The sequence below is a fragment of the Trichosurus vulpecula genome, chromosome 2 (assembly GCF_011100635.1).
Source record: "Trichosurus vulpecula isolate mTriVul1 chromosome 2, mTriVul1.pri, whole genome shotgun sequence".
NCBI classification, from domain to species: Eukaryota; Metazoa; Chordata; class Mammalia; order Diprotodontia; family Phalangeridae; genus Trichosurus; species Trichosurus vulpecula.
The window spans coordinates 280713396-280733521 of NC_050574.1; the positions used below are offsets into that span (position 1 = coordinate 280713396).

Sequence of the window (20126 nt, forward strand, 5' to 3'; positions counted from 1 at the left end):
ATGCAAGTCATCTAGATTTAGCTCTCTGGCAAATCCTTCTAGATCCTTTTTTTTTTCTTTCAGTTAACAGGACTATGAATGCTATTTATAATATGCCTCTCAAAAGACTTCATTTTATATGCTCTATCAATAGATGGGCATTACTGACTTTTATTTAATCTATTGTGTTCATGTGTTTTCAACATAAGAAAAAAATAGAGTGATCCACCCCAATAATACATTAAAAGGATTATACAAAATTTATATTGAATAGGACTAGAGCCCAGACATTTGCAAAAATCCTTTATACTCATTTTTTTTAGGGTTTACTCTCACAACATATGGTCATTTGTCCATTCATTAATTCATTCAATAAACCGAGCACCTATTAAATGTAAGACACTATGCTAGGTCCTGTGCAGGACATAAAGATCAACTGACAGGCATTTATTAGGACCTTGTTCCTATCCTCAATAAGTTTACAATATAGTAATGCAGATAATAAAATAAATGTAAACAAAATAAATGAAGGAAAATATGCTTATTACACTGTTTTTTAAGCTTCTCCCTCCTCCCTGCCGAAAATAACAAGAGTGAGAAGATATATTCTATCATGGATCCTAAAAGGTTCAGAATGCATGTTTTTCAGTCTAAGCTTGTTACACCTTAATGCTTTAGTAAAGAAGAATAGATTAAATATTCAAGTAACCATGTATAGATAAGTTGATAAAACAGGGATTAAGTCAAAATTAAAATAAGAACAAATATGTTTGATGTGAAGAAGAATAGAGTCACAAGATCTTCACAGGGCACTAAAATATAGAACATTTTTTGGTTTATTAATTAGTACGAAACATTCTTTATTTATCCCAATACATTCCAATATATCTATAGTTACCTCTGTCATGGTTCATGACTCTTCTTGGACTCCCTTAAGTTTTTCATAGGGGCTTCACTCCACATACTGGAAGACTTTCTCTTGTTCTCCACAAAGACTTACTCCAATGTCCCATCCTGGCCTAAATTTGACTCTGGATTTTAGAAGGCTATCCTGGGGAGTGCAAATGCTGCCAAGTTCTACAGAAGAAGGGCTTCAAAGTCAGTTCTAGCAACACCCATGTGGACTTTTCCAGGACCAACCTATCCAGGTTCAGAGGGAATCTCATTATCATAAGGCTGGCCACTTGGTGATGAATTATTTGGCCATGGCAACCTGCTTCCTCATATAGAGATCACAAAATGCCTGATCCCATCATGTCCTACATATGTAATCACACAGTCTTTGCATTCCCAAGTATGACTATTAATTGAACAACAATTGGCATTTATTATGTACCTAAGATATGCAAAGTGCTATAGTAGGTGCGTGATATATAAAGATAAAACGAAAAACAGATCCTGTTCTCAAAGAGATAACTACATTCCACTTTGAGATGGAGGTGAGGGTAGAGAGGATATTTAATTTCTTATTTACACAGGTAAATAAGAAAAAGGCAATTGGAAGAGGGAGCAGTATTTTCAATCAGTCAATCAGTGAATATTTATTAAGTGACCAATATGTGCCAAACACTGCTAAGTGCTGAGGATACCATTTATGGACTACTTAGGTAAAGGACAACTTACTGGGCACCTAAAATTAAGATAAATCACACATAATGTTAAGATAAAGAATGACCATATTCTGGATGAAGGCAGTCATATCTTAGGGTCATCAATTACTCCATTCCCAGAATCTGACAATGTGTAAACCTTCAAAATTTAAAACTGTCTCTTTCCAAGGAATTAACTTTAGACATTACACACACACACACACACACACACACACACATACAATATATGTATATATTCCATACAAAATTGTTTATTTTCTATTGAATGCAATTGCTTAAAATGTAGAAATAAATAACCTCATTTATGAATTCTGGGTCCCTTTTATCCCACCATCTCCCACCAGTGAACATACCGAGAAAATCACAACCATAAACAGCAATTTAGAAAAACAACCATAACAACAACAACAAGGTAACTATACACAGTTGGAGCTCAACTTGTGTAAGCATCTTGGGAACTTTCTATTTATTAAGGTTCTCTAGGTCAATAATTCTAGGCACAAACCCAAAACAATTACCTACCAACTTGCAAAAACCAATTGAATACACACAGAACATTAATCAACAAATCAACACATCCTTAGTGTTTGATAGGATTCAGTCGCCAGAGCTTTTATTCATTAAAAAGCCCTAAAAAAATGGAACCCACAACAACAAAAGAAGATCTTTAAAACTACAAGAATCAGCAGTCTTTACTCAATTAATTTGTAGCTACTAAAACTTTTAAACTACATAGGATTTGACCCAAAAGACTTCATATTCATAAAAGGGGACACTAATAGATTGAATATTTGCAATACGCTTACCTGAAAGACATTTTTTCTGCTTGATTTTTCTTTTGTCCATTCAATATGTGCTCCACATAAATCCAAACATTCTGGTTTCTGCCCAGTTTTCTACATACAAAATTAAATATGAATAAAAAGTTTAAAAAATGAAGAGATACATTCTAAAGCTCAAAAGTTTTCTCCTACTAATTGAATAGTATAGTGTTGTTTCTAGCATCATGATATATTCATATTATATACATATATGTAACATGCCTTGTCATGTTTCTGGTAAAAATTCAATTTTTAGGGATCTCACTTTAAGATTATTTTCCCAACAGATAATTAAGAATAGTACTTAAGATGAATTCTGAGTTTCTATGCAATAAAAAAGATAAAGGAATGAATGAAATTATGGCATCTTGGTATGCTTCTTTTTCACTAATCCTGACTACCCTCCCACTCTGATGCACTATTTATAACACTGATTCAGTGATAAGTAGAACTGATAAGTTCTAGAGTCATACTGTCTAGATATGATGAACTGTGGCCTTTTAGACTGATAGAGACCTATATCAAACTTGATCTTTCTGTTTCTCTCAGTTTCCTCATCTGGAACATGAGTTACATTCTTATTCCAGGTAGGTGGTGCAGTGAATAGAAAACTGTAAGGGCAAGAAAAGTGGGACTTTTTGCTGTTTTTTTCTTTGGAAGTTCTAGTTCTCAGCACTAAGGCAATCAAGTGCTTTGATTGAGTCTTGCTTTTGATTGAATCAAGACTCTGATGACCTGCTTAAGTCACAAGAAAGCCTAAGTCACACGAGTTTGAGTCACATGGTTGTGATAACCCTGTGACTCTGAAGAAGGGATATATATACTCTGAGGTTAGCATTTTACTTTGGGGCTCATTCATTGGAAGAATGTTAGTGTGATGTGTGATTTGGCCAGATGAGACTCTGGGTAACCATTAAGGAATGCTCCAGCTTTGGAAACACAGATGTTGGTGCTTCGCTCTCTCTGGTAACTATGTATGTATTGCTATGGACAGACAGTTAGAAGCTCTGTCTGCTGATTCGTGTTATTTGCTCTGTTTATATAATTTCTGCTTGTAATTTCTATTTGTGTTTTCTCTGAAGTTAAGGGTGCTGGCTTTTCCCCCTAAACTAAGTGAATGATATATTTAATTAAAGTGAGATTGTAAACTCCCTAAAGTTGCTTTCCTTAGAAAAGCAGATCAAAGAACCTGTGCTATCAGCCCTCCTATATGCTGGTGTTATTGGCCTTACACCTCCACAGCAGCTGCAAGCCACATTGTTGTTACAAGAACTGGGCCTCAAGTCAGAAGGACCAGAGTAACAATGTGGCATTAGACTAGTACTAGTTTTGTGACCCTGGGTAAGTCATTAACCTCTGACTGCCTCAGCTTCCTTCAGGGTAAAATGGGGACAATAATAGCACCTGTAGTATTGTTGTGAGGATAAAACATGACAATATTTGTAAGGTGCTTAGCACAGTGCCTGGCTCAGAGTAGGTACCACATAAATCCTTATTCCTTTCCACTTTTAGATCTGCGATTGTGCCATTAAATTATAAGACAGGAAATGTTAACAACCTCAACAGTTCATTTACTCTCAGGAAAAATGTGCATTTCTCTCTCTCTCTCTCTCTCTCTCTCTCTCTCTTTCTCCCTGCCTCCCTCCCTCCTTGCCTCCCTCCCGTAACATACATGTAAGTAAGGTAGATTTTCTTGCAAGGTGGATTTTAGTGTGTGTAAAGCGTATTTTTGTTATTCTTTGTTAGAGTTCAGTTTCCCAGGATTCATAGCCATAACAATCTCTTCTTCCCAGGTATTAGACATAAGTTCTCATGATTATGGTTCAAAACACCTCCACCATGCTTGCGCAACATTGTATAATGATAAATAATATAAACATTTGTACTTAAATTGTAGACATCCACTGTGACTGCACAGAGAGATACAGGGATGAGGTGATGTAAACTTGTAAGGCAATATTCTGTCAATATGCCTTCTTTGTCTGTTGCCCTATAAAGTAAGTGGGTACTGGTCAGTGAATGCGGAAGCCCTGGGGTTGAATGCACAAGCTAGAATGCTGTGTGTACCTTGATTGGTCCCCCATCAGGACTTAGGCGGAATCTGTGTTTGTCTCAACTGGCTCACATTGAACCTTGAGGGGATTTAGGGGAGTGTACAAGTTGTACCTGTCTCGATTGACCCCATTGAGACATAGGGGTAGTTGCCACACCCTTTTTGGCCAGCCTCTGTGAGAAGTGTGGTCAGGGAATGCTTTAGGAATTGTACCCTCATTGTCAGCAACCCTCTTGTGAGAAAATTAGACTAGAATAAAGTAAAATTATCAACTCCTTTGAAGCTATCTTTCCTTTCTGACCAGATCAAGAGTGAACCTAAGCTAGCAGCCATCCTGTGTGCTGGTCTTACAATACAACATACATATATCCTACAACATACACATATCCTCATTTAGTCAACTTCACTGAGGAAGCTTAGGTTTTCATCATCTGAGAAAAATAAAACTATGTTATAAATTCATCTTTTGGAAACTAAATACTCACATACACTAAGGGTACTTGCCACTTAAAGGGATCTTATCCAACGATTTATTTTTCATAAAGCTTTTTTTAAAACAGTTGATAATCACTCCTTTATATTTTTTACAATTGGTTTTTCACTAATTATGTTTACCTAGAGTAACCTTTACTTTCCTAATATGGTCTTGTACCTAGAATTTGGAAGGGACATGGGGTATTATCTAGTCCAAACCCCTAATTTTTTATCTGAGGAAACTAAGATCTAGAGGAGTAAAATATCTTGCAGTAAATCACACAGATATTAACTTGAAGAGTTCTGACTCAAACTCAGGACACATGACTCCAAAGCCAATGTTCTTTTTAGCAAAAAAAAAATGTCATAATAGGTATGTATCAGGAACTTGGAACATTGTGGACAAAAGGATGTGAGTGTATCTCACTACAAACATATCCTTCCATCACACAGAGCAGGTTGCAAGGGGAAGCAAATGTCTGCAATTATGTGAGGGACTAATGATTATCTATGAGGAAGTAGCCTCATTGCTCTTATATGTTGATGGGCATTTGGGGAGAATGGCTTTGGAAGTGTGAGCTCAGTAGAGATTTTAGGATAAATATTAAGTTTGAGGACAATAACAGTGCATGTGTCACTTAGAATGAAAGCTGAGGGAGTGAATGTGAAGTAGACATGGCATATAGAGGTTGGGCTCTGGCCTGGTTATTAGTTCCATTTCTTGCCTTCCCTCATAGCATATACCAGCAAGGAAAAAGCTATACTTAAAGTCTGAAAATCTGATTCAGTTTAGTATACAATATCTGATTTGTTAGCTTCAGAGCTCTCTCTGTTTCCTGTTTCTTTAGAACAAACAAATAAACAACAACAACAAAAATGGCAGGTAACAGGCCAGGTAGTTTATGTGAGTGGAAAGAAATACGTTTCATTAAACTATTATATTGTATAATTAAAGAATTGTCCAAATTTACTGTAAAAAATTCTGACCTATTTAGATATAGGAATCCTATCAACAATTCCTATTATAGTTCTAAAATAGCATAGTTGTATAAAAAACTAATATTAGTTGACATTTATGTAGCACTTACTCTATGCCAGGCACCAATCTAAGTGGTTTATAATTATCTCATTTGATCCATACAACAAGCCAGGGAGGTAGGTGCTAGTGTCTAGAAGATTTTATTAAATGGGCTATCTTTCATATATTAAAATAACACTATTGATTCACCATTATAAGTAGGATGTGGGCTTTGAGTTGCGTGATTAGTCTTAAGCATAAATTGTATGCAGGTCACACCTGCATACAGAACGTGAAACACAACTCTCACTAATGGAAAGGAAAGGGATAGTAAAGATTTCCTAATAATGCAGCCCTGATCAGAGGGTAGATATGCATACAGTTCTCTGACCTCAATTTAACTCTGAGTAACTCCTGTGGTTAAGGACTGCCTACACCCAATAGACAGTATGAAACTGAAGGAACACAGGGTGAAATTGAGGTAATAAAAAAACAAAAACTATCAATAAAAATTATTAAAAAGAATCTCTCCTCAATCTGAATGCTGCATAAGAAATCTTCTGGGGTGGTGACAAGATGGTGGCAGGAAAGCAGGGACTTGCTTAAGCTCCCCACCAAATCCCTCCGAACACCTCTAAAAAATGACTCTGAACAAATTCTAGAGCTGTGGAACCCACGAAATAGCAGAGGGAAACAGATCCCCAGCCCAGGAAAGCCTGGATGGTCACCGGGAAAGGTCTATCGCATGGTGCTGAGAGTGGAGGGCAGCCCAGCATGGGCTGCTCTGGGACAGACCAGACCTGGAATCAGCCAGCCAGAACAGGCCTTGGGGCCACGAAACAGTTAGCTGTGGCAGTTACCAGACTTCTCAACCGACAAATGCCAAAGAGCAGGTTAGAGGAAAACTGCAGAATTGAGTTCAGAGCCGTCCGGCTGCCAGCTCTGGGGGTGGAGGAAGTCGTGTAGCAGTGGCAGTAGCAGGAAGCTCCTGAGGCTGCCTCCAGAGTGCCAGTGTCAGTGGCTTCATGAGTCCCTGGCTCACAAGGTAGGAGGAATCTAGCAGCAGATCAGAGTGGGAATGCAAGGAGCAGTTTGTGGGCACAAAGGCAGATTCTCTTGCTGTGCCCTGCTTAGGTCTGAATTGCAGTCCTGGTTGGTGGTTCTTGGGGGAGGAGGACCATTGCTGGGACAGAGCCTGGGGTGATGGTGGAGTAGAATTAGCTCTGAAAACAGCAGTACTTGGACCCTAAAGCTTGGGACCAAGTACTCTCTACTCTACAAGCAGTCATATCCTGAGAAAAAGCTCAAGGGTCATATAGTTGGCTGGGAACATGAACAGGGAGAGAAAATGAACTCAGACTCAAACTCAGACTCAAACTCAAACTCTAGATTCCTTTTTTGGTGACAAAGAAGATCAAATCATACAGGCAGAAGAAGTCAACAAAATCAAAGAGCCTACATCAAAAGCCTCCAAGGAAGATATGAATTGGGCTCAGGCCATAGAAGAGCTCAAAAAGCATTTGGAAAAGCAAGTAAGAGAAGTAGAGGAAAAATTGGGAAGTGAAATGAGAGAGATGCAAGAAAACCATGAAAAACAAGTCAATGACTTGCTAAAGGAGACCCAAATAATACTGAAGAAAATAACACCTTAAAGAATAGACTAACCCAAATGGCAAAAGTGCTCTGAAAAGCCAATGAGGAGAAGAATGCCTTGAAAGGCAGAATTAGCCAAATGGAAAAGGTGGTCCAAAAGACCACTGAAGAAAATACCACCTTAAACATTAGATTGGAACAAGTAGAAGCTAGTGACTTTATGAGAAACCAAGATATAAAACAGAACCAAAGGAATGAAAAAATGGAAGACAACATGAAATATTTTATTGGAAAAACCACTGACCTGGAGAATAGATCCAGGAGAGATGATTAAAAATTATTGGGCTACCTGAAAGCCATGATCAAAACAAGAGCCTAGATATTATCTTTCAAGAAATTATCAAGGAAAACTACCCTGATATTCTAGAACCAGAGGGTAAAATAGAAATTGAAAGAATCCACCAATTGCCTCTTGAAAAAGATCCCCAAAAGAAAACTCCTAGGAATATTGTTGCCAAATTCCAGAGTTTCCAGGTCAAGGAAAAAATACCGCAAGCATCCAGAAAGAAACAATTTGAATATTGTGGAAACATAATCAGAATAATACAAGATCTAGCAGCTTCTACATTAAGGAACTGAAGGGATTGGAATATGATATTCTGGAGGTCAAAGGAGCTAGGATTAAAACCAAGAATCACCTACCCAGCAAAACTGAGTATAATGCTCCAAGGCAAAATATGAATTTTCAATAAAATAGAGGACTTTCAAGCTTTCTCAATGAAAAGACCAGAACTGAATAGAAAATTTGACTTTCGAATACAAGAATCAAAAGAAGCATGAAAAGGTAAACAAGAAAGAGAATTCATATGAGACTTACTAAAATTGAACTATTATGTTTACATTCCTACATGGAAAGATGATGTGTGTAACTTGGGAGACCTTTCTCAGTATTAGGGGAGCTGAAGGGAGTATAGACAGAGGGCACAGGATGAGTTGAATATGAAGGGACGATGTCTAAAAAAGTGAAATAAATTTAAGGGGTGAGAGAGGAATATATTGAGAGAGGGAGAAAGGGAGAGATAGAATGGGATAAATTATCTCACATAAAAGTGGCAAGAAAAAGCCATTCTGTTGGAAGGGAAGAGGGGGCAGGTGAGGGGGAATGAGTGAATCTTACTGTCATCAAATTCAACTTGAGGGGGGAATAACATGCACATGCAATTGGGTACCTTACTCCACAGGAAAGTAAGGGGAAGGGGATAAAAAAGGAGGATGATAGAAGGGAGGGTAGATAGGGGGAGGAGATAATCAAAAGCAAACACATTTGAAAAGGGACAGGGTCAAGGGAGAAAACTGAATAAAGGGGGACAGGATAGGACGGAAGGAAATATAGTTAGCTTTTCACAACATGAGCATCGTGGAAGTATTTTGCAAGTGATATATGTTGAATTGCTTGCCTTCTTAGGGAGGGTGGGTGGGAAGGGAAGAGGGGAGAGAATTTGCAACTCAAAGTTTTAAAAGCAGATGCTTAAAAAAATTAATTTTTTTTTGCTTGCAGCTGGGAAACAAGATATATAGGGAATGAGGCATAGAAATCTATCCTGCCCTACAAGAAAGTAAGGTGAAAGGGGATGGGGGGTGGAGAATGGGGTGAAAGAGGGGAGGGCTGACAGGGGAATGAAGCAATCAGAATATATGCCATCTTGGAATGGGGGGGAAGGTAGAAATGGGGAGAAAATTTGTAACTCAAAATCTTGTGGAAATTAATGTTGAAAACTAAAATATGAAATAAAATATATACAGAAAAAAGAAATCTTCTACAACTTTGGTACAAACCTTATGTGAACAAAGATCCTCATGCTTTATGCCTCCATCATATCTAGGGCTCTCAAACACCCTTAGGGTAAGGAGTTGTAGTCTTTCTTTGTAGGATGTAGTCTAGACTATTTCTGACTCATGTCACTAGAGACTCTCCCTTCTGCTGAATCAAGATCTTATACCAGGGTGAGTACCACCACCCAAAAGATATCTGGAAGAAAAAGGTATACACTCATCAAATTTCTCCCCTCGATGCCTTCCTATGGGTTATCACACTGGTGACACATTGAAAATACCCTCATGAGAGTGGGAAAATGCTTAGATACCTACCGAGCTGCAGTCATTCTCCTATTTCAGCCCCTTAAAAATGGTGTAAAGGGATTAGTACTTTTCTGTTGCTAAATCAGTACTGTGAAAGGCAAGAGATGTGCATTTTGTCTTGTGATCATTAATCTACAGTAATAGTCTTTCCTTGTCTTTAAATATATTTCACAAATAATACATGGAAGGCACTGGAGTTTTTGGACTCCAGCCTCTAACAGGTTCACTCTTGATCTGGTCAGACAGGAAGGACAGAAAGACAGCTTTTGAGGAGTTAATAATCTTACTTTATTCTGGTCTAGTCTTTTCAAGAGGGTTGCTGATAATGGGAGCACCAATTCCTACAGGTTCCACTAATCATCCTTCTTGCAGGTGCCAGCATTGTGCTGTCATTCCCCTATGGGTTCCCCCAAGCCTTGATGGGGGCCAATCAAGGCAGGTACATGCATTCCTTTACTCATTACCCAAATCCCAAATGGCTTCCCAACTTACTGACCAGTGCCCCCTTGCTTTATAGGGCAATAGACAAAGAAGGTGTACTCCAGCAATAGCCTCACGGGTTAACTTTAGCAATATCGTCACAGTGCAAACAAAGTAAATACCACATTACGTCACCCCTATATCTCACTGAACAACTGTGGAAACTGTTTTGAATCGCAACTGAGAGAATTATTATCTAGCACCTGGGGACTAGAGATTGTTATGGCCATGGATCCTGAGAAACTAAACTCTCAAAAGAATACAAAATCTTCCTTACTTACAATATCAAAGCTAAACTTTGCCTCCTTGTGTGGTCTTTCATACTAAAGTGAAGATGTGGACACATCTGTCATACTAACCTATATGACCTTATATGTGTGGAAAACATCTCACTTAAGTGTAGCTTTTAAACCTATTTAGATTAACCAAACACTTGTAAATAAACAATAAATATTAGAATATTATATTCACCACCCTCTTAATCAAAAGGATGACTGTGAAGACGTGACCTGCAATAAACAAGGTTCTGAAAAAGCCTGCCTGTTAATGTTTTCATCAAGAGTGCTGTTTATGCATGCTGAGACTATTTTCATAAATATTTTGTAGAGATGAACAAGTAAATATACAGGTTAACAGCTAGCAAAAGCTCATAGTTTCTCAGTTATCTTTTTAGTGGGGAAAGGATAATGAGGGAGTTAGGGGTTTAACATCCTTTGTGGAGTTTCCATTCTTTTCAAAAATTATCTTTTGTGAAATGCCTTATAAATCCAGACCTGGGGGCTTTTAGAATTGTGTTATTTCTAGTACATACTACTTCTTTATGCATTTCATTAAGTCAAGCCATTGTTGAGTCATTTTTCAGTAATGTCCAACTCTTTGTGACCCCATTTAGGGTTTTTTTTGGCAAGGATACTGGTGTGGCTTGCCAATTCCTCTACAACTCATTTTGTAGAAGAGGAAACTGAAGCAAAAACAGTTAAGTGACTTCCCTAGGGTGACACAGCTCCTAAGAGCCTGAGGTTGGATTTGAACTCAGGGCTTCCTAACTCTAGACCCAGTGCTCTATCTACTATACCAAATAGTTGCCGTTGAAGTGGAAGAGTCCAAAAATCTTAATGTGAGATTTGTCTAATAACTAACAAGTTGATAGAATACTGAAATGAACTACATCTTTACTGAAATTCTTAACCAATAGATTTTCATGAAAGCAGCGAATAGAGAAATAGAAGTATTTTCATCAACAAAACTGCTACGATCATCAATGAGAATGGGCTCCTATTATGTTATGAGTAGATATGTTCCATCTAACATATTTTTGTTCTCCTCTTTCAAGCATTCTCTTTCAATATTATTAGGATAATCAGGGTTAGTTTGTTCTCACACCAAATTCCTCAAAAAAGTCATACAATCATGGCTTATCATGATTGGAAAGTTGCAGCCCTTGCCTAGCAACAGACTGCTACCTGTTCTCCAAGGACCAGAGAGGCTTACAACCAGAAGACTGGCCTCTATATGGTAAATGTCTTTGGTTCTGTATTTGGTCATTCATGAAACAAAGTATAGAATTTCACTCAGTGCTGTATGGCCCTTTTCACTTCTCCAAGAACTACAGAATAGCAAAAGAGCATGCAAATGATGCTAAAAGTCAAAGTTCTTAGACTAGCTATAAACATTGATTAACCTAATGTTATTCTTAATGTGAGACCTTTGTGCAATGGCTAACAGATTGATAGATGAGTGAAGAAAGTGAGCCATATACTTAAAGCATTCTCCCTCTACATGAACTGGAACACCTAAATTTCTTTTGATTGTGTTAGACAGTTTGATGAAACTAGTCACTCTAGTCCCTTAATTTGCCATTCATGGGAATCTCTGAGATGAGGATGGAATGACAATTCAGATTCCCCCGATGTTGGGAAAGAAAAGAATCAAAGTTGGTTTCACAAACATACTAAGAATGATCATCTCATGGGGTGCTTAGGCCATGCTCACTTTATTCCTAGCCCCATCCTTCCATCTCCTGACTTTCCTATCTCCTTACTAACAGACTGCTCACCATAGATATGCCTCCAGTTTACAAACCTCTCTTTTGATTGGTGAGTCCCTTGCCTGAATCACCATTTTATGAAGTGCCCAGAACATGCTCACTTCACTCCCAGTTCCCCTTCTAACTCTCTGCACTTTTTCTCTCCTTCACCAGAAGGCCTACTACTTTGTGGGTATCCTTCTTTCCATCCCTTTAGGCCCCCTTTTATGTGTTGTCTTTTTCCTACTTGAATGTAAGTTCTTTGAAGGATTTGTTCCCATTTGTATTATGAGAGCTTAGCATAGAACCTGGCAGACAGTGAAAAATTAACAAATTCTCAATCTATAATAATAATGGCACTGATACTACAACTACAACAACAACTACTACTGCTGCTCCTGCTGCTGCCACTACTACTACCACTACCACTACCACTACTACTACTACTACAAGCTAACATTTATATAATGCTCACTGTGTGCATTCCGTGCATTACATCTACTACTGTGGGCAAAAATCCTTTGGAAGAAATGAAGTAGCCCTCATAGTAAAAATAAACGTGAGAAAGGCAGTCCTGGGGCATAATCTCAAAAATGACAAAGATATCTGTTCAAATCCAAGGCAAACTGTTCAACATCACACTAATACAAGTCTATGTTCCAATCATTGATGCCAAAGAGGGCAAAGTTGATTAATTCTATGAAGATCTAAAAAATATTCTAGAAATAACATAAAAAAGATGTCACATTCATCATTGGGGCTTGGAATGCCTAAGCAGACAATCAAAAGATAATTGTAAAAACAGGCAGGTTTGGCCTTGGAGTACAAAATGAAGCACGGCAGAAACTAATAGAGTTTCATCAGGATAATTCACTGTTCATAGAAAACACTATTTTTCAACAACCCAAAAAATGTCTATACATGGAAATCACTAGATAGTCATTACTGAAATCAGATTGATTATGTACTTTCCAGTCAAAGGCGGAGAAACTCTGTACAGTCAGTTAAAGCAATACCTTCAGCAGACTGTGGCTCAGATTATGAGCTTCTAATTGCACAATTTTAATTTTAATTGAAGAAAGTAGGGAAAACCATCAGAGCAAGGAGGTATGACCTAAATAGCGTCCCTTTTGTATACGTAGTAGAGGCAACGAAAAGATTCAAGGGATTAGATGGTTGCACAGGAAGCAGCAACAAAAAAGTAACCCAAAGAAGGGCAAGAAAACAAAATGGCACCTGATGAGGCTTTACAAATAGCTGAGAAAAGAAGGAAAGCAAAAAGGAGAAAGGGAAAGGTATGCTCAACTGAATCCAGAATTCCAGAGAACAGCAAGGAGAGATAAATGCAGTGCAAAGAATGAGAAGAAACAATAGAATGGGAAAGACAAGAAATCTGTTACGGAAAATTGGAGGTATCAAGGGAATGTTTTACGCAAAAATGGGGATGATAAAAGACACAAATGATAGGGATTTTATAGAATTACAATAGAGCAAGAAGAGGTATCAAGAATACATAGAAGAACTGCACAAGAAAGATCTTAACATCACTGATAACCATGATGGTATGGTTATGGATCTAGAGCCATACATCCTAGAAAGTGAAGTGAAGTGGGCCTTAGGAAGCATTGCTAACAATAAGGCTAGTGGAGATGACTGAATTCCAGATCTACTATTTGAAATCCTAAAAGATGATGCTATTAAAGTATTGCATTCAATATGCCAGCAAATTTAGAAAAATTAGCAGTAGCCACTGGATTGGAAAAGGTAAGTTTATTTCCCAGTCCTAAAGAAAGGCAATGCCAAAGAATGTTCAAACTATAGTTGTGTGAATTTCATGCACCAGTGAGGTTTTTCTTGATTTTGCAAGATAGGCTTCAGCAATATGTGAACTGAGAATAACCAGAGGTGCAGGCTAGTTTCTGTAGAGGCAGAGGAACTAGAGACCAAATTGCCAATACCCACTGGATTATAGAGAAAGCAAGGGAGTTCCAGAAACAAAACAAAACAAAAACTACCTACTTTTGCTTCGCTGACTGCATTAAAACCTCTAAGTATGAAGTTCACAATAAATTGTGGCAAGTCCTCAATGAGATGGTAGTACCAGATCATCTTACTTGTCTCCTAAGGAACTTGTCTGTGGGTTAAGAAGCAACAGTTAGAAATGAACATGTAACAAATTGATTGCTTTAATTGGGAAGGGAGTATGAAAGGCTATTAATTGTCACCTCTTCTATTTAACTTATATACAGAGTACATTATGCAAAATTCCAGGCTAGATGAATCAAAAGCCAGAATTAAGGTTGCTGGGAGATGTATCAACAATCTTAGACATTCAGATGATATTACTTGGATGGCAGAAAGTAAAGAAAAATTAAGAAGCCTCTTGATAAGGGTGAAAGAGGAGAATTGCAAAAGCTGGCTTGAAATTTAATATTTAAAAACAAAAACAAAAACCTAAGATTATGGCATCTGGTCCCAAAAGTCTTCTCCAGCACCACAATTTGAAAATGTCAATTCTGCAGTGCTCAGTTTTCCTGATAGTCCAACTCTTGCAGCCACATATTCTTGGGTTCAAAGATTACTTTAAATGGTGACTATAGCCATGAAATGGAAAGACACTCCTTGGAAGGAAAGCTGTGGCAAATTTGGACAGTATACTAAAAAGTAGAGACATCACTTTGCTGACAAAAGTCCATGGTTTTTCCAGTAGTAATGTTCGGCTGTGAAAGCTGGCCTATTAGGAAAGCTGGGGACTGCAGAATCAACATTTTCAAATTGCGGTGCTGGAGAAGATCAGATCAGTCAATACTTTTAAATTTATTTTTTATTTTTAGTTTACAATACTCAGTTCCACAAGATTTTGAATTCCAAATTTTCTCCCCCTTCCTCTCCTCCTCTCCCCCCCAAGAGAGTATGTAATCCAATATAGGTTCTACATATACCTTCGCATTAAACTTATTCACACAATAGTCAAATTGTAAAGAAGAATTATAACCAATGCAATGAATCATGAGAAAGAAGAAACAAAACCAAAAAAGAGGGGAAAAAAAAGAAGAGATCAAATAGTTTGCCTCAATCAGCATTCAGACTCTGTAATTCGTTCTTTGGATGTGCATAGTTTTTTTCCAGCATGAGTCTTTTGGAACTGTCTTTGAACCTTGTATTGCTGAGAAGAGCCAAGCCTATCAAAGTTAGTCATCACAGATACCATGTGTCTGTAATCACATATACTGTTCTCCTGGTTCTGCTCCCCTCACTCAGCATCAGATCACGTAAGTCTTTCCAGGTTATTACGAAGTCCGTCTGCTCCTCATTTCTTATAGCACAATAGTATTCCATTACATTCATACACCACAACTTGTTTAGCCATTCTCCAATTGATGGGCATCCCCTTGATTTCCAATTCTTTGCCACCACAAAAAAAGCTGCTATAAATATTTTTGTACATACGGGTCCCTTAGCCACTTGTGTGAACTCTTTGGGATACAGCCCCAGAAGTGGTATTTCTGGGTCAAAGGGTATGCACTTTTTTATATCCCTTTGAGCATAGTTCCAAATTGCTCTCCAGAATGGCTGGATCAGTTCACAACTCCACCAACAATGTAACTGTTCCAATTTTCCCATATGCTCTCCAGCATTTATGATTTTCTTGTTTTGTCATGTTGGCCAATCAAATCAGTCAATACTTAAAGAAATCAACTCCAACTATTCATTGGAAGGATAAATACTGAACCTAAAGCTTAAATACTTTGGCCACATAATGAGAAGACAGGATTCATTGGAGAAGACTGATGCTGGGAAAGATTGAAGGCAAAAGGAGAAGGGGATGGCAGAGGGTGAGATGAATAGATAGTGTCATGGAAAGAACAAACGTGAATTTGGACAGACTTCAGGAGTTAGTGAAGGACAGAAGAGCCAGGCATGCAATGGTCCATGGGGTCATAAAGAGTTGGACATGACTGATCAACTGAACAACAAAACTATATGCCAGGCATGCTATAATTATTATTTCATTTGGTCCTCACAAGAAATCTGGGAGGTAGTTACTATTATTATCTCCATTTCAGCTAAAAAAAACTGTGCAAAAAGAGGTTCAATGATTTGCCCAGGTTCATACAACTAGTAAGTGTCTGAGGCTAGATTTTAATTCAGATCTTCCTAACTCCAGGCCAGGTACGCTATCCATTGTGCAATCTAGTTGCCCATCCATCTATTTATCCATCCATCCACCTGTCTGTCTGTTTATCATTTCATGAGACACTTGGCCATCTCTACCAGATCTAAATCTACAATCCTATGTTCTTTACATGCTCATGATGACCATAAGCATGATGGTAATTGCATCATTTGTGCCAATATCTATTGCAGGAATTGAAGTGGGAATGGAAGGGAACAAGCATTTGTTAAGTATCTGCTATGTGCCAGGCACCATGCAAAGCATTTTAAAACATTATCCCATTTGATCTTTAAAACAACTCTATGAGTTAGTTGCTACCATCATCTCCATTTTACAGTTGAAGAAACTCAGGCAACAGAGGTTAAAGTGATTTTCCCAGGGTTATACAATTACCAAGTGTCTAGGACTGGATTTTAACTCAGGTCTTCCCATCTCCAGGCCCAGCATTCCATCCACTGCACCACTTAGGTGAAGAAGAGAAATTCTAGGATTGACAGGATCAATCTAACAAGCATTTGTTAAGTATTTATTGTCATCCAAGAATGTATCTTGAGAGTTAGAAACTTCAAAGTGAAACTGGACAAAGAGAACAGTGAAAACTATGTTTCCAATATGTTTGAAAAATATGCTTCACTATATCAAGATCAAGAAATCAAAGGGTCTTGTGGACTCCTCAAAAGATTCATGTTTCCAATTTCCTTAGACAATTATTTTATAAGCCATTAAACTCAGCCAGCATCACCAAAAAATCTTTTTAAAATAAAATAGCTATTTTAATATACAAGAAGTAATTGACTAGAATGTAAGCCTCTTTCATATTTGTAGTTCCTAGCACGATGTCTAGCACATAGTAGGTATTCAGTAAATATTTTTGATTAACAGCAGATAGTCATATCTGACATGTAAATGTTTCTTTAAAGTTTACAAAGTTCTTTATGTTACCTCATTTAATTCTCATAACAACACTATAAAGTAAATGCTTCAGGTGTTATCATCCTTTGTTTACAGATGAGGAAACTGAGGCTCAGAAAGGTAAACTACATGCTTCTAGTCACTCATCTAGCAAGCAACAGGAGCAGAATTTGAACCTAGATATCTCTGGACTCCAAGTCAGCGCTCTCCTTCCAGGGTATCACCTCAGAGTTGTTAGCTACCTGTTCAGTCAGAGTATTATCAAAGCAAAGGTCAAAATCAAAAACACACCAGAAGAAAGCGTGATGAAAAGAAGCTCTTGTATGCAATTGTATCATCTCCCACCTGTACAACTTAAACAATAAATTGTAAATGGGCAAAAGTAAAGAGAGAACAAAATAGTTACTACAATGAAGAGAAAATGAAGCCCCAGAAACAGCCTCAGTAAATACTGCAGCACCTCACCACATGAAAAGACATGAAAACCAAAGGCAACATATTCCTTGTTTGCAATACAATTTCATTTGCAAAACACTACGGAGAATGACAGAATATTACAAGTAGGCAAATTGTACAATGATGATAGAAAAACCTCAGACATAATAAATTCTGCCTGTAAAACAAATAAAGAAATAAATACTTTACAATGACGGGATACATAAATAGGAGAGCAATCCTCACATTATTCTGGTAGGAATTTACTGGAAGATTGAGCTAATTTTAGGATTCCATAACCACAGAAGGCTAGGAAGTATTTGGAGAGATTTCAGAGAAGAACTGCAAAGATGGTGACCGTGCTGTTGTTTTGTAAGCCATACAAGGAAAAGCTAAGCCATGTAGTGTTTAGTCCTACAGAAGAGAAGTCTGAGGGAAGATTTAAAAACAGTTTGCGAGCATACTATACTTTTACATAGAAGATCATGACCAGCAGCTCAACTCTACTAATGTTTGAATAAAATGGCGTAGGTCTAAACAACAATATTGGAAGCTCATATTAATAGCAATATAGAAAATTGAAGGCTTGAAATTGAGTCATTAAACTCTGAAATGCATTTTTTTTAGAAAAGTTGAGAGGCATTTGTTGGGATGTTATTTAACGGTCTCTTTTGGAAATGGAAACAATCATTTAGTACAAATTTATATGAATTAAATCCCAAATACCTGAAGTCATTCAGGCAGTCAATAAGCACTTCTTAAGTGTGCCTTGTACTACAATACAAGCAAGAAGACAGTTTTGGCCTTCAAGAAGTTTACATTCTAATGAGGAAGACAACAAAGACAAGGGTGCTGAAAAGGGACATAATGGGGATTTGGGGAGAGGGGGAGGAGTGAGAGAAGGCACCTGGCACTGGGCATGGTGGAGGAAGTCAGGTGGAGGTAAGGCAGCAGTGAAGCCTAGAGAGAAATGAAGACATCTTTGGCCTGTGCCTCAGAAGTTCTAGGAGGAACCAACCAATAAGATGAGACCTAGAGTCAGAGTGCTTTTAACATGAGAAATGCAAAGAAGGGCTCGCTAATAAATTCACATAGGCATCAAATCAGTTTGTGTGCGTGCGTGTGTGTGTGTGCTTGTGTGATTGTGTTACCTTTGGAGGGGCTGGAGAAGTCTAAGTCTTTGATTCCTTCAATTTATGTAATTACCAGTAAGGAAATTCCTACTGCTCATTAATTTTAGAGGACTCCTTGTGGCATTAATAAATTGGGGCAGGTAGGTGGTACAGTAGATAGAGGAGCTGGACTGGAGTCAGGAAGGCCTGAGTTCAATACCAGCCTCAGACATTTACTAGCTGTGTAACCCTGGGCAAGTCATTTAACCTCTTTTTGCCTTATATAAATGTCAACTATTGATGATGATGATGATGATGATGATGATGATGATAATTTGCTGTTGTTGTTAGTGACTTACCCACAGTTACACAGCATGTCAACGGTGAGACTTGAAACTCTGTTTACCCGACTCCCAGGGAGGGCTACTACCCACCACATCACACTATGTCTCTTATAACTCTATTACTATTAGTTTGTGTTCTAGAAAGTAAGTGGAGATTCATTTCTGTCATTGAGAAATGTGAAACCTAAAATCAATCATTAAAATTTGATAGTTTCACCAAACTGATCATGGAGGAGGATAAAAATCACCAAGTCTCTGACTCAAAATGGCTTGGAGAAAGCTGTTGGATGTGAGGTGTGCATATACATTGTACATGCTATTCTGTGCATTTTACCTAGATTTTATTGCTGTTTTTGTTATAATCATTAATATCGACATAGTTGTATGCTATCTATTATTCTAATTTTGTTTTCACTTTGTATTAATTTGTGTTGGTTTTTTGTATTTATTTATAATTTTCTTATTTGTTGTGATCATATCAATCTTTTTTTAAAAAGCCTTATACTCTTTGTTTTCATGTGGAAGGCCACTTACACATAAATTTTTAAAACCTGAAGGCATAAGTCTATAATAGCTGTTTACACTCTGGAATTACTTTTTTATATGTCCAAATCCTGCTGGATTGGTAGAGATGTAAAGCTATGAAAAAAACAAATTTGGGTTTTTTTTATAATAGGCTTGATATCTTGGTGGTAGTTGGAGGGGCCAACAGGTAGAAATGCTCTGCTAATGTAAAACAAAACAAAACTCTATTTGTTGCAGTGGAATCTCTATTACAAAATGGCTGCTGATCCGTGCCTTGAGTCAAGGTACCCAGCACTTACTCTCTTAGAATATGGATACAAAAAGCATTATTTTCATTCACTAAGTAAACTTCCAGAAGGACCAATAACCTAATATTAAATACCCAAGAGCAAATACTTGCTCAGGGAAAAAAAATTACTGAATTTCTG

At 37.6% G+C, this 20126-nt stretch overlaps 1 protein-coding gene across 1 annotated transcript in view; it reads right to left on the reverse strand.

Annotated features, from left to right (window-relative positions):
- Positions 1-20126, reverse strand: part of ARHGAP15 (Rho GTPase activating protein 15) — an 858653-nt gene that overhangs the window by 680465 nt on the left and 158062 nt on the right. The window contains exon 6 of the mRNA XM_036742514.1: positions 2396-2485. Coding sequence (XP_036598409.1) covers positions 2396-2485 — 90 coding nt within the window. The remainder of the gene's footprint in view (positions 1-2395; positions 2486-20126) is intronic.